This window comes from Gallus gallus, chromosome 7, assembly GCF_016699485.2.
Source record: "Gallus gallus isolate bGalGal1 chromosome 7, bGalGal1.mat.broiler.GRCg7b, whole genome shotgun sequence".
NCBI classification, from domain to species: domain Eukaryota; kingdom Metazoa; phylum Chordata; class Aves; order Galliformes; family Phasianidae; genus Gallus; species Gallus gallus.
In genome coordinates, this window is record NC_052538.1 from 18,706,681 (window position 1) to 18,720,937 (window position 14,257).

At 43.0% G+C, this 14,257-nt stretch overlaps 1 protein-coding gene across 3 annotated transcripts in view; it reads left to right on the plus strand.

Annotated features, from left to right (window-relative positions):
* The first annotated feature begins 773 nt into the window (after positions 1 to 773).
* STK39 (serine/threonine kinase 39) overlaps positions 774 to 14,257 on the plus strand; it is an 84,078-nt gene continuing 70,594 nt past the window's right edge. For 2 of the 3 annotated variants that reach the window (XM_015289690.3, XM_040704188.2), the window contains exons 1-2: positions 1,284 to 1,904; positions 12,203 to 12,315. In XM_015289690.3, the coding sequence (XP_015145176.2) occupies positions 1,379 to 1,904; positions 12,203 to 12,315 (639 nt within the window). In that variant the 5' untranslated portion in view covers positions 1,284 to 1,378. Of the gene's footprint in view, positions 1,905 to 12,202; positions 12,316 to 14,257 lie in introns of all 3 variants that reach the window. The other variant, XM_015289691.4, reaches the window with a different exon arrangement.

A 14,257-nucleotide genomic window follows, 5' to 3' on the forward strand; every position in this document is an offset into this window, starting at 1 on the left:
GATCACTGAGGTTGCGAAACACCTCCATGATCGTCCAGCCCAACCACCCACCTACTGTGGTTTCCCCACTAAACCAGTATTTCCCCTATTATAGTAGGAAGTGAAATTTTAAAATCTACACTGAAACTCTTTTCTTAGCGCTTTCTGAATCCCATGAATTCTAAAATATGAAGCTTTCAAAGCAGGAGTGAGACTATAGTAGGTAACACCCTGCTGGTACTATACAAGTGACACTACTGCTAAGATGGTGGAAAGCAAAAGAATATGATTCTATGCTATAAGTTTATAATAAGTCCCTGAGTTTTGTCTACTCAGGGATTGTTTTTACTTTTAAATCTCCTCTCACATCATGCCAAGTCGTACAAGAGTCATTGTTAAACTCTTCTCTGTTTAGACCCCTCGCTTCTGTTGGCAATGGGAACAGCTCCCAGCTGTGTGCTAGCCCTGCCTGGTGGGTGGGAGGCCGCGTCTGTGCTGAGGTGTAGCGGTGTGGCACTGCTTACTTGCTTGAGTAAGGCCGCTTGAGGTGAGCGGCCACTCCACTGCTTTGCGGGACCGGAGTCCTTGCAGCTGCCAAAACCCAATGGCTGCTCATGTCTTCAAATTTAAATACAAGTGTCTGTGCAGCAGTAATGCTTATTTGCTTGAAATAAGTGCTCCAGAAGTGTTTGTGTGCTGGCGCAGTTGGCCTAACAGGTGCTTTCCAGCATCCCTGCCGCGCACCGGGCTCCCTCCACGCGCCTGCCGGGTCCCCGCGCCCCCGGAGCAGCCCCGGGCTCTTCCCGCAGGCCGCGGCCTGCACGCGCTCAACCGAGCGCCCGCAGCGCTTCCAGCCGCGCGCCTCGCGGATGCGCGAGGAGGAGGACGGCAGCGAGCGAGAGAGCCGCCAGGTCAGCGGACGCCCGGGGAGTCCTCGGGCCGCTCCCCCCGAGCCGGGGACGCGCGAGAGCGATCTCCAGCGCCGAGCGCTCGCCGCGGCCCGGCGGCGGCCGCCCGGCCTCCCCTCGGCGGCGCGGGGCGAGCGGAGCGGCCGGGGCCGGCGGCGGCGCCCGCCTCTGCCTCCTCCCCCTCGGTGCCCTGCCTCCTCCCTCCGCCGGGTGGCCGGCTGCGCGGGGCGGGAGGGAGGGAGGGAGCGCGGCCGAAAGGTGTTGCTGGAAGGGAAGTTTGAAGAAGGTCGCCGGCTGCCCGGGCGCTCCGGCAGCATCATGGCGGAGCAGGGCGAGTCGCCGGTCCACGTTCAGCAGCCCCAGCCGGCGCCCGCCGCCCCGCCCGTCGGCTGGCCCATCTGCAGGGACGCCTACGAGCTGCAGGAGGTTATCGGTCAGTGGAGCGGGCGGGGCGGCGACGCGGCCGGGGCGCGGCGGGGCGGCGGCGGGGGATGCGGCGGCGGCCGGCTCCGGGCCTAGCGGCGTCCCTCCTCCCGGTGCCGGGGCTCGTCACTGCGGCGGACGCGCCCGGCACTGCAGTGGCGCCGCCGGCGGCTGCCGCAAACTTTATCCGCCCGGCGGCGCGGCCCCGGGGGGCGGCGGCTCCTTCTAGAAGGCGCCGCGCCCCGCCCGGTGCGGCCCGGCCCGGCAGCTGCCCTGTGCCGCATCGTCACCTCGGGGCGGCGCGGAGCCCCCCTGCTCTCCGCCGGGACCCCAGCAACTGCGGATGCGCTCCGTGCGCTGTGCGGCTTGCGGCGCACGCAAATGTACACGCATCCGCTTCGATTAGTCGGCATTTTTCTGGTGGTTTCCTTGGGGAGGTATATCTCACCCATAGACCCGCAGCTGTCGCGCACACTTGCTTTTTCCTTGTACCCCCTGCGTATGCCGGCTCGCACACGAGGTCGGCGCGGCATCACTGCTCGGGTCCATCCCAGGAGCCTCTGTCCCGGAGGGCGGTGGGACACAGCCCCACAGGTAGGGGCTTCCTGCTGCGTGCTTCGTTCCTGCCCATCCAGTGTGGATCAGATGGGTTCCATCTCCATCCGTGTACTTGAGTTGTGTTATCCCGAGATGTGCCCTGTGATAACGTGAATGCTGTTAGCAGTCCCTGCAGCGGGAAGTTTCTCATCTGACCTGGGCGCTGCTTGTTGCTAATGGAAGCTACTGTGAGAAAACTTGCTTTTGTTTGTATGTAACTCTTTAAACTTTGAACAAATGCTGCAGGTGATACAGGCCAGACATAAGACTGGGATTGCTCTTCTTTCAAACCATTTAAATGGAGGGGGAGGGAAGAACCCACGGGAGCCTTGCTTGGTGGTGCTATTGGCTGTCTTCAGTACTGCACACCAATTGCTCATTGCTTTTCAGGCTGATGGCAGTGAGAACTACGTGTTATTGATTGGGGTTGCAGGTTGTGCACGCTCAGCTTTGTCATCGTGCAAGCTGTTTTCCATAAGCAGAAACAAAACAGTTGAGGTCTTCTACCTTAGAGAGGAGTGCTGAGATGACTCTCAGCGAATGCCCCAGCACAGGGTTATTGGCTGCAGGTCTACCTCTTACTCAGCATGGGAATGGATTAGACTTCACCAAGCAGAATTGATTTTTACCTGTATAAGCTGTATCTTTGCTGAGGATCAAACTCTCTTCTAAGGTGTGGGCTGGGTTTTGTTTAAGAAAAGCATCCAAAAGTGCTGGATGAAGCCTTGCCTAGGGTGAGTCATGAGAGTTATCTTTCATAGAATGGCTGAGTGAGAGCTTTCTGGATGAATGTCTTTCTCCTTTCTGCTTTAATTCTTACATTTAATGTTTAAAAATGTTATATACTTAAGTATTCATCCATTGTAAGGGTAGGTGCTAATTGGTGTAGCACATCTGTATCTGAAGAGAAACTTTATTGCTGGGTGCTAACAGCACCTATGGGTGCTGTTAGATATCAGTATTTCCTTAATTAAAGCGAAGCATAGTGAGGAAATGGAGGTCATATTGAATATACGACCATATAACCCATAAACCATAGATTAAATTCATGCACATGGTGCACTTATCTGACTTGTGTTGAGCTTCTGCTAAGTTGTTGCTTATGTTTTTCTTCTCAAGTGTGTTGAGATTTATTTTGTACCATGACTTAAACCTGCCTTTTTTTGTTTTTGCCTTGATAGGGAATCACTGTGATTAAGTTTCGTCTTGACACTGTTAAAAACAGTAAACACAGAACTTGTAAATTCAGTGCAGGTGACCAAATGTGAGTGTAACATGCATCCAACGTCTCCAGGATTGTTAATTTGAATAGATGTAATGAGGGATTCCTAAAGCATTGCTTTTATCGGTGAGAGGGAGGAGTAACAGCTCTAGCTCGGATCGTGTTCCCCTGCAGCAGTCACACCAGGGTTAGCTGCAGCGAGAAACTGAGCAGCCGCCGCTGGCTGGAGAGAGCCCTTCACCTGTGGCAAGCACCTCCCACCTCTCCCCCAGGAACTGGGTCGAGTCCTTAGGGATGGCTTCAGTTACAGCAGCCCTTTGCGAGTTAAATGAGAAAAATAAGGTCCCAGGGCATCTCTGTGGGCTCTGCAGGGGGAAAGGTGCGCTAGGATATTTGATCATAACACTTCACAAAATAGGCTTTGCGTCATATGGCAGTTAGTACGCAGACACACAATGATTTCGGTCGACTGCTTTAGAAGGCATTTAATTTTCGATGGTGGTCACAGAATGGAAAGTGAAAATCATTATTAGTCATACAGATTGTTTCCGTCTCCGCTGGAGAAGTTCTTCCTTCTTTCTCTGTGCAAATGTGAGCTTTTCATGTTGCTTGCTGTGTTTGGCTAAATGCAGTTGTGAAGGATGAGGCCACGTGGTACAGATATCAAATGAGACAACTCTTTTTCCTGCCCTTTTTTACTGCTTATTTTCTGTGACTGTTAGGAAATTCAAGTGCCTGTTAGAGAGGAAATGCTGGCCTTAAGTAGTGCTTCTTCTGAGATGTTTTTTCATGTGTGTTTTATGGTGGTTAGCCAGTTCTTTGCAAACTGTTGGTGCACAGTTTCATGATACGTTTAATCTGCTCCAGCAGGCAGCTGCTGAAAGGAGCTCATTGATCTGACAGAAAACTAGTTCTGCTGCTGGCTTGGTTTTCAGTCAGATCAGGTTCCCTGTTTGACTTGCCACGTGGTCACTCTGTTGGAAAGAAGAGGGTCTTCCTGTTATTCCTACATACAGATCTTTACTGCAGCAGAAAGAAATCGTGATTGCTGTCTGTAAATGTGGAGGGTAGAGTTAAGAGTTGAGGAAATGGTCTCATTAACTCATATTCATCCAGGCTGTCCATAAACCTTTCTATTTAGAAGCTAAAAGGTGATGCGTAGCTGTTAGGACAGTGAGAATCCAAAGCAGCTCTCCAGTAGGAGATAGAGATGAGAATGATAATTGCTAATAAGGGAGAGCTAGATTTAATTTTGAGAAGGTTTGGCAGATCTTTGCGTGACTTTAATGCCATTGAGTGAAGGTGTGCAGTGAACTTAGTGGTTTTTCTTTTTTTTTTGTAAGCAGGATATAGCAAGTGAGGTTTATTCCTCCTGAGGAGCAGTAGGAATTGGCACAGAGCAAGTGTTTGATAATCAACATAAAAAATGTGAAGATGTCTAGTCTTAAAATTAGTTTTAATGGGTTACATCAAATGGGTGAGACAAAGCAGCGGGGATTTTTTTTGAGATCTCTGAAGCTGATATGAGCATTTGACGTGGTTTGCTTATGTAAAACTGTTGCAGGCAATGCTCTTTCCTGCATGTAACTTAATGTCTGTAAGACTGTGCTGGTGGTTTGAGGGAAGTTTCTGTTACAGAGGCACAGATTAAATTGTGGCTGCTACCTCGTGCTGTGGAGTTGCATTTTTTGCATCTTCTGTAACTGATTTGGAAACATAATATGCCTAGAAAACAGGCATAATTAATTGGAAAATAAAGGGTTTCTTACACATGATGGATTATCTTTATACTGGCTACTCATTTAGAAGTTACCCGAGTTGTGCTATGGCTTCAGTCTCATATTGCCTTTCTGACTTTGGTCAAGATTTTCTGTCAGTTAATAACCATTTGAAGAAACTAAAAAATGTTAAATCTCCATTGTGTAATTTAAAAAGAGTGACTTTCAATTCCATTGTCAGAGTGAAGATGGTCATTGTACAATTCAGAAATACCTTTCAGAATATCCCCAGTGCTGTGCTGCAAATGAGGCTCCGCATAGCTCTGTTAATTGGTTGACTTGTCTACACATGATAGTAACAGTACTGGGGAAGAGAGCTTTCTGTTGGTCTTTTTTGAGAGCAGATGAACTTTCTGCATTAGAAACACCAAGACTGGAGACAAAGCTGTCGTTTTTGTTGCTTCCGAGTCATTAGGCTTTGTAAGTGATTGAGTGATTTAACTTTGTATAATACAGTAGCTTTCTTTTAGTAACTCATGCAATTGGAATTCAAACTGGTCTGAAAGAAGATTGATTACACTTTATTAGAAGTGGAATGTTATAGAAATATCTTCAGATCAAGAAAAAATGTATGATTTGCTTTGGTTTTGTTGCTATTGCAAGTAACCAGCAAATCTTGTTTATAATTTGTCAAACAAAAAGGAACAGATAATCAACATGCTCAAGATGTCAAGACAGTTGACAGGTAATACATAATTGTAATTTATAGAAAAGTATGCTATGGTTTCTTGCTCTTGGAAGCTGTTGGTCACTTTTTCACTTGCATCTCGTGCCCCTCTGCTTGCTCTCTTACTTCCCAGCTTCTTCCTACAGAGAAGGTCCAAAACCTGCGAGACCTGGAAATCCCTGGCTCCACAGGAGCTTCTTGAGTGCCACAAGAGGAGCAGTTCTGCTGCAGAGTGTATGGAAACTTGAAGGGATTGCATGATTTAGATTCTCTTTAAGCCTTACAGCAAGGCTTTGCATCTTTGAAGTGGGGCAACTGCTTGTGACCTGCACTGTAAGAACACTTTGATAGTTGAGGCCAAGTTGAGACCTGGGAGAGCAGTTCTACATTCATTCATGTGTTGTTCTGAAACATCAGAATTGTACAGTGAATTTTTTTTTGGTGAAGAATTACTTATCCTTAGGTCAGAGAGCAGTTGTTTTTTCCAGAATCTGCTTGTCAAATGGAGCTTCTCTTTGTTAAGTGAAAACAAAGCCATGTCTGTTCTGATTTGCTTGAGGGCAAAAAAAAACTGAGCTCTCCATGAGATGGAGATGTGGATGACTTGTGTAGTGGCCACATATGTAGGCTGTATTTCATTTTTGTGTGGCTCCTCTGCTTCTTTCTTCCCGCTCCCCACTTCCTTCCAAAATAATTCAGAACTACAAAGTAGCAGTAGATGGAAGATGGTTTTCTTTCCAGTAATAATAATAATAATAGCAATTCTTGTCTCTTAAACAATGGACCTTGAAGATCAAGTTAATTTAGTTACAATTGATGACTTCTTGTCTTTGCTAAAATCACTGGGATACTCCTGAACAGTAGCAGAGTGCTCTGCTTGTTGAACTTGAAAAATAAAGACCACACTAGAAAATATACTGGTGCCCCCAAATGAAAAGCAAGATAAATTTTTCCTGAATGAAGTTACACTTGATGAAATTTGATGGAATAGCTGTTCTGAACTGGTGGATTTTTTTGATGTGGTTTTGCAAGTAGGATGAAATGCTGACAACGCAGCTAGATATCCATTTCTTGGGAAGTTAAAATGTCTTTGTGCACAAGGATAGCACAGCTGAAGTATGTTGGATGTTAAAAAGCATTGTCCAGCCATGGCAGAAAGAAGCAATGCTGGTTGGTGTGAAATACTTGAGAGAAGAACATGCTTTAAACTCTTATTTCTTTTATCTGTCTCTATCTGCATCATGCAGTGTTTTGTGTGTTGGCACTAACTAGACCACGGTAAGAGCAAACAGCACTTGTGAATGCTTGTCTCTTTCTTGTCTTCATCTGTAGTGTTTGGGTGCTGTCTTCCTTCCTCACCAACTCTAGGATCACGTGGCAGCAGTGTGATCCTTCTCTCTGCCACCTGCTTCTTCTTCTACAGTACTTGTTGCTAGAGACCATGCTGTCATATTTAATATGTACCTGAGATGTACAGTGTTAGACTGTAAAGTAGTGGTGGGGGAAAAAAGACCCTCCAATGGGACAGAAAATGTATTAATGAGGAAAAATCTGGGAGAGTATGTAGGGAGAAGCAGGCAATTGTGAGGTTACCTGACACCAGGGGAGGAATTTGATATTTCCTGAAGCAGCTGCCATGTCAGAGTTATTTACTGATTCAGAAGACAATGTCAGTAAAGGGGAAGGTTAATCTTAATGGAGTACTGTGCATGCTTCAGGCATTTAATTTGACTTCAGGTTGACTGGTGGCTTTCCTTGAGAGTTTCTGTTATGCTGTTGAGACTTTGGCAATGCTGATTAAAAATGGTAGATTTTTAGAAAAGCTTCTCTGAAGAATTGTTGGTGTGATTTTTTTTTTTTTTTTATCAACAGTCAGCATTGTTCATTTGTTAATGGATGTCTCAAGTTTGTGGCTCTGGTAGGGTTAATATTCCCAATCCTTTGACCCTAAGTATTAGACTAAGCACATGACTTTACTGAATGACTTGGTGAAACTTCAGTATGATAAATTAGCTGTCGTCATTAATCGTTTGTCTTCACAATTAATGATTTCTGAATTGTTTCATTAGTCTAATTATTCCTGTGAATATCTACATGCCTTGGAGGTATTCTGTTCAGAAGTAAATTGTAGGTAAAACTTCAGGATGTCCTAGAAGGCTGGTATAACAAAAACTTCACAGCATAATCATTAAGTTGAGCTATGGTAATGTACCATTGGAGTTGGAAGGTTTTCAGTATTCCTGGTCTTGCTTTCAGATATTGTATGAGCTTAAGATCTTAAAGATCGTGGATCTTAATGTTGAATGTCTGAGGGCTTACTTAACAGAAACAATTGATATGTAATTGATTATAGCTGTAAGCCAACTGTGCAGTAAGTATACCTGTTTAATTATGGTGGTACAAAAATAGTTAATTTAGCAGAAAAATATTGCTGATCTTAGTTTCTGTCCTGAGAAGTGAAATTAACAAGATCATGAGCTTGGCCTCTATCTTGAGACTTCTGAGAAGGATCATATTCTGGTTGAGAAAGATCACGACTGATTTATAAACTTACTTTTCTTCCTCACTTCTTTTGTTTTGAGGACATTTGATTACATAGACTGAACTTAAACTTATTTGTTCCTTTAGCATAATGTTCTTCCATTTTTTTGAGCTACTTCAGTCTAATAATGAGAACTTTGTTAGAACTAGCTCAGAATTGCCAGATGACAGTCTAATATCGTGACAGCATTTGCTTCACCATCTCTATTTTTTCATGAGAAGTGGTATCAGAAATAGGTAAGCTTCTTGCTTGCAGCGTGCATCCACAACCAACTCCAGTTCTAGCAAAGCACGTTCTGTTGTGAACTCAATGAAGATGCTTTGTAGCTCAGCAGTGCAGTATTAACTGGAGATCTTCATGAATGCGGTAGCAGTACTGCCTTTGTGTTGGTAGATTGCTCCATTCTCAGAAGAGAATGCTGTACTATGTGGTGACATCCGGAAGACTTGGAAAATACTGCGTTCATGCCCCCGTTCTATTAGAATTGTTCCAAGTGTTTACTTCCAAACTAAATGAGAAACAACAAAATGTGCTAACCAACTAAATCAACACCAGCATTTGTTTATAGTGCTACTTCAGAAATGAACAATAGTTCTCTTTTAGCAGCTATTTTTTCTGGGCAGAAGATATGATTTGCAATAGCAAATCTTCAATTTATTCTGCTGCGTAAAGTAGAGTTCAAATGATAACCTGATATCCAACCGACTGTGGTCCCACAGTGAGAATCAGCTTTCTTGCATAGCTTTTCAGAAGCATTTCCAGTGTTAATGTTTTCCTTTGAAATGTCTGGAGTTGTATGGATATTGAATAGTGTTTTCAGTATTCCTGAAAGAACAGGAAGGATGAAGTCATTGCTGTATGTTTCTCTTCCGAAAGTGTTAGGCTGTTGCCCTTACGGTGCTCACAGGGACTAAAATAAAAAAAAAAAAAAGGTTCATATTGTCAACAGATATGATTGGGATGCACGAAGGGCTCATCCTTCAAAGGAAAACATTCAATTTATCATCCTGGTGTAAATGGAGATGTTGCTTGCTAAGGAAGGAGCTCTTCGGACAGTGGTGGGAAGTGGCAAAAATTTTCTTATGTTTTTGGGTGTTGATGTATGGGTTTGAGTTATGACACAGCTGCTCAGTAGGGAAAGTTTAATAACTTCTAACATTTTGACAGCACACTCCTGTGTGAGAGATGCACGACATAGGATGATGGTACAGGTCACTACTGAGTTCCCAGATGGTGGCACTTCTGGCTATAGAGGGACTGAAGCACCAAATGACAAAAACAAGCTAAGGCAGACACAACAGCAATGGCTTGCGCTTGACTCTTACTGGCTGTGGTTCTGAATATGCTGAGGTCAGACTCCACAGCTTTATGAATTGCTGTAAATGCCACTTCTCACTATCCATCTGCCTTCCTCTAAAGTGACTGGGGGAACCACCTGAGGGTGGTTCCTTCTGACCAGCCAGTAGGTGCAAGCAGGAATTGATGAAATCCTAGAGGCACTGTAAACACAAAGAGTGTTGCTGTCCCCTGTGGGAGTAGTTTTTGGCTTTCACATGCATGCTGTGATTCAGCAAGTACTGCAGAAGTCCTGCTTGAGGGCAGCTCCTCCAACAGATGTTGTTTTCTGTTTCCCTGGTCCTTTGGTCCAACTCATCACTTCTCCATACTGTAACATATGGCATTCCTTATCTGCCATCATCCTGCTGGTCAGCTACTACTTAGCCAGCAAATACAAAGGGATAAATCTTCAGAAAGAAACAAATCAGATGAGATTCACAGAGAACATAAAGCTAAATTCATCATTTTTTTTTTAATAGCAACAAACACAAGAACAAAGATCACTACTTTTCTCCAGGTAAGTTAACTATTTGCAGCCTCAAGAAGCTGGCAGTATGAGAGGATCCTGGTGATTGGATTATTATTATTAGAACACGAGGTCCATCTTTTGTTTGTTGCAGCCTATGCTTGTTTTATTAGCACTGTCATTGTGACTGGCTGGTTAGTGATTGTGAAAGTAAACGTATGATTCTATGGCCTTTGGTTCTGGCCAGGAAAGGAGAGAAACAGCATGGATAGGGACAGCAACCTCAACTTACTTGTCAATATCAGGGACTTGTTTTATTTTTTCTCAGAAGCAGACTGAGGGGTTGATGTTGGCCTTGCAGCTCCCTGAACCATTCTCTGGTTGCCAGTTGGTGCCAGGTAGTGCTGCTTCTGGTGCCTCTCGCACAGTGGAGGTGAGTCCAGGGGGCTTCTGCTGGCCCTCCTCTTTGGAGGGTGCTGTAGAGTTGGTGATGAGCCCCCTCACAAAGGGCACTGTGAGTCCTCTGCGGCATAGTTGCAGCTTCCTCAGCAAGGCTGCCTCACTGAGCCCATGTGTGTGCACAGGAGGATCTGAAGAAGGCTTTGTGTCATATGCACATCCCACCAGTTGTTGATGGACAGCCTCCTCATTTCTTGTTGGAGACACTGGAGCCAGGGGTATTTTATTATATTTTATTATTTGCATTTTAACTCGTGGAAGTAGGCAGGATTTCATTCTGGCGTAGATCAACAACTTTTCTTTTTAGTTTTTGTCTTTTATGCGACACTGGTATGTGAACCATTTTTAAAGTGAGGATTTTCTGCTACTTGTAGCAAATGCTACTTGGCTTAGAGGGAAAAGATACATCCAGGAAAGTCCTGTGAAAGAATGACTAGCAAGTCCTGTGGAGACTTTGAGCTGAGCATTTTGTAATAAAGCTTGTGTGCTGAGTTAAAGTTTTGCTTTGACTGAGGGAGTGGAGGGAACCAATACACCAAACGTGCAAATGAACAGTATATGGAAATATCTAAACAAAGAGCAATTAAGCAATTAAGACATGGACAATAACTTTCAATCATGAGGTATTGCTGGTGCTATTTTTCAGATGTGCAGAGGGAAGAGCTTCCAATCATTTTTAAGTTAACTGGTAACTGTATCTACATTAGTAGATCTTGACAACAAAAGGCTTTTTGTTCACAATTTGTATTCCTCTAGGACACACCAACTACTGACGATAAATGGAACATAATTTATGAATAGGCTAGTATAACACGTGGCTCAACTCAGGTACCAGAAAACCATAATTTACATTAAAATAGATTTACAGGTAGAAACTACTCATCAGAGGATTTTAGATTTCTGCATGGATGAGCATGATGTAATTACTTTGAGGAAGCACACACTGCTCTACTTGATGTGGCAGTAAGGTGTGTGAACAGGGCACAACTCTTGAAATATTAGTTGGAATCATCTGATTAGTTTAGTGAGGCGGTACTGACCGGGGCAAAGCTAGTGGGTGCTTAATGAAGGAAGCAACAAGACTTCTTACTGCTGCTGTTCATAAATAAAGCATGCTTTAAAATTTATTTAATGTTTTCCTTAGTATTTTTGTTCAATTCTGTCAAGCATTATCTGTGTATTGTATGACCACGTGATAGAGATGTAACGTATACCTTCTTATTGTTAGTGTGACATTTGTGCCTCTCATGCTCTTTGCAAGAATCAGCATGCTTTTTGTAGGATTTAAGCTAATGATGAATGAGCAGGAGCACACGAAACTATGGAAGGTTTGGCACATTGAACTACAATTATATTTTTCTTTCCATTGCATAGTGGGAGCAAAAGCCTGTTAAACAGGGGCTGACTTGAAAGAACAAAGATCACGGCATTTGATGAAGCCCAGAACCCCTATTTAACTCTAAAATCATGTTAACTCTTTAAGTTATGTTCTTGATTGACACAGATGTGTCTGAAGGTCTCATGGCTCTCAAACTATATGAAATGCATTTAGGAAGCGGGTGTGACTTGTGTAAGTAAGCACAGCATTTTAAGTTGTCACCTTGGGATTTTTTTGTGGAGTATGGAACAGAAGCTTTGAGGTAGAGAATTTTTGTTCTATATTTGGGAAGTGTTCAAACTGACTTCCAGAAGGAAGATGTATGTGTGAGGAAAGTACTGTAAAAGGGTGACCAAAGATTTTAATTTCTTTTAGTGCTAGATTCTTATGATAAGCACTGGTTTAAACTACTATTTTGTTAAGTCTCTTTTCTGTCCTTTTTCAGGGAGTGGTGCTACAGCAGTTGTGCAGGCAGCATTATGCAAACCCCGGCAAGAGCGTGTAGCAATAAAGAGGATCAACTTAGAAAAATGCCAAACCAGTATGGATGAGTTACTTGTAAGTAAATTGAAGGGAAATGTATTCCCAGGGAGATGTTCTTCTTTTTTTCCGTTCCAGTATTTGCTTGGTCTAAAAGCGAGGGCAAAAATTTTATGCAGGGTAATAGAAAAGGACTGGAAAATAACCTAAAACATGTGTGTCTTTCCCCTAAAATAGATCGTATTAATGTATATTTTTCCTAATGCTGCAGAAACAAGTCCAAATTTGAATCCCTTTGGGATAACCAACTGTTAAGAAATGCAGAAAGAATCTCTTCCTTTGCATTCTGGGTGTTTATTTTTCAGGAGTTTACTACCTGGTTGTCCCTCACTTCTCAAAAGTGAGGAAAGATAGATTTTTTTTCATTGGTTAAACACTGATTAAAAATCAAGGCAAAATTTAGTAGGTCTCCTTAATGTTTAAAGCACCATAAATGGAAAAAAAAAATACTCGAGTATTTTATAATACATTCTATGGGGAAAACTAAGAATGGCTACATGGCCATCTACACAGGGAAACTCTTGTTACAGCTAATACTGCACATTTATCCAATAGACTATAGCAAACCATTGGAGAAATGTTGTTTGTTTGGGTTACTGATCAGAGGAGGGAGGGACCTGTAAAGGACTACAAGACTGTTTCTTCTGCGCTGCATGGCAATCCAGGCAAAATCACAGAATTCTTTTTAAAGTGCAACAAAAAGTCCAGAACAAACAAAAAACCCCAAACCACTGTTACTTTCTATTGCTCCTAGTCAGGTGCTTACAAGACTGTTGCTGATTTATATATAGGCAACATAGCAAGTATCAAAGGACCAAGAACCATTCTAAAAGTGAGAACGCTCTCTTCTGTTCCACAGGTTATACTTCTGCCTAGAGACTGTGGGCTTTTTCTAATGCAGAAATTCCTGCCTCTGAAGGAAATGATCTCCTCAGCAGGGAATTGCCAGTGCAAAAGATATCTTGAATTTGATACAGAGGGTATGGTCCATCCAGTTTCTTCAGAAAAAAATGGCTTGTTTACAGGAGAGGACCCAAAATGCTCTTCCCCTGGTGATTGATGGCATTTGCCTTCAGTTCGTGTAACTGCTTGTATGGGGCGTTGTGTGGTTCTTTTTTTTTTTAAGAAGATTGTGGTAGTGGAAGCTACCTCTGAGGTAGTGAGATTTCTCTCAGATAAAAACTCAAAGATAAATTCAGCCCAAGTTCTGTGCCATGGTTTAGAAATGACTGCAGCCCATAAAGAACATTCTGTTAAAGCAAAAATACTAATTGATATAATATGGTCAAACATTGGGTCTATTTGGTCAGAATTTGGATTATGGGAATTATGAACTAAAAAGTTGCAACAGATTTAAAACAAACGAAAAAACAAAAAACACACAAACAAAAAAACCCACCAAAACTGCTGAAACTCTGAAAGCGATATCCGGATTGTGTGGAGATGCTGGCAGTTAGTTACCAGATTGTAAATGGTTACCTTAACAAGTACTTGTGTATTCTCACTGCTGAGTTATCTCCACTGTCTGGTGCATTTCTGGCCCCATATTGCTTTCCCTTGGTATGAAGACAACTGTCCATGCTAGCTTTTTTTAAAACAAAAACCAATTTCTGCTTTTCTGTGTTAAGATTTCTTTATTTGTTAATCTTCTTTGAGCTGAACATGAATTCTGACTTTCTCAGTTCCTGTTTAGCAGAATGGGAAAAAAAGGCCATATATGGTTTATTTTGTAATTTTTATATGTTCTTATGCACATATGTATGCATAAGCATACAAAACTTTTTTCAGTGAGTGTTCTTATTCCGACTCATTTCTAACTGAGACTTAAATTTTCTTTAAGAATTATGTTATTCTGGAAAAGGGAATCATTTACTTTCATAACTGTTATTATAGCTCTGCTAACATTTTTGTTTCAGTTGGTTAAATGTTTAGAATGCTCTTGAGGTTTTTTTAACAGTTT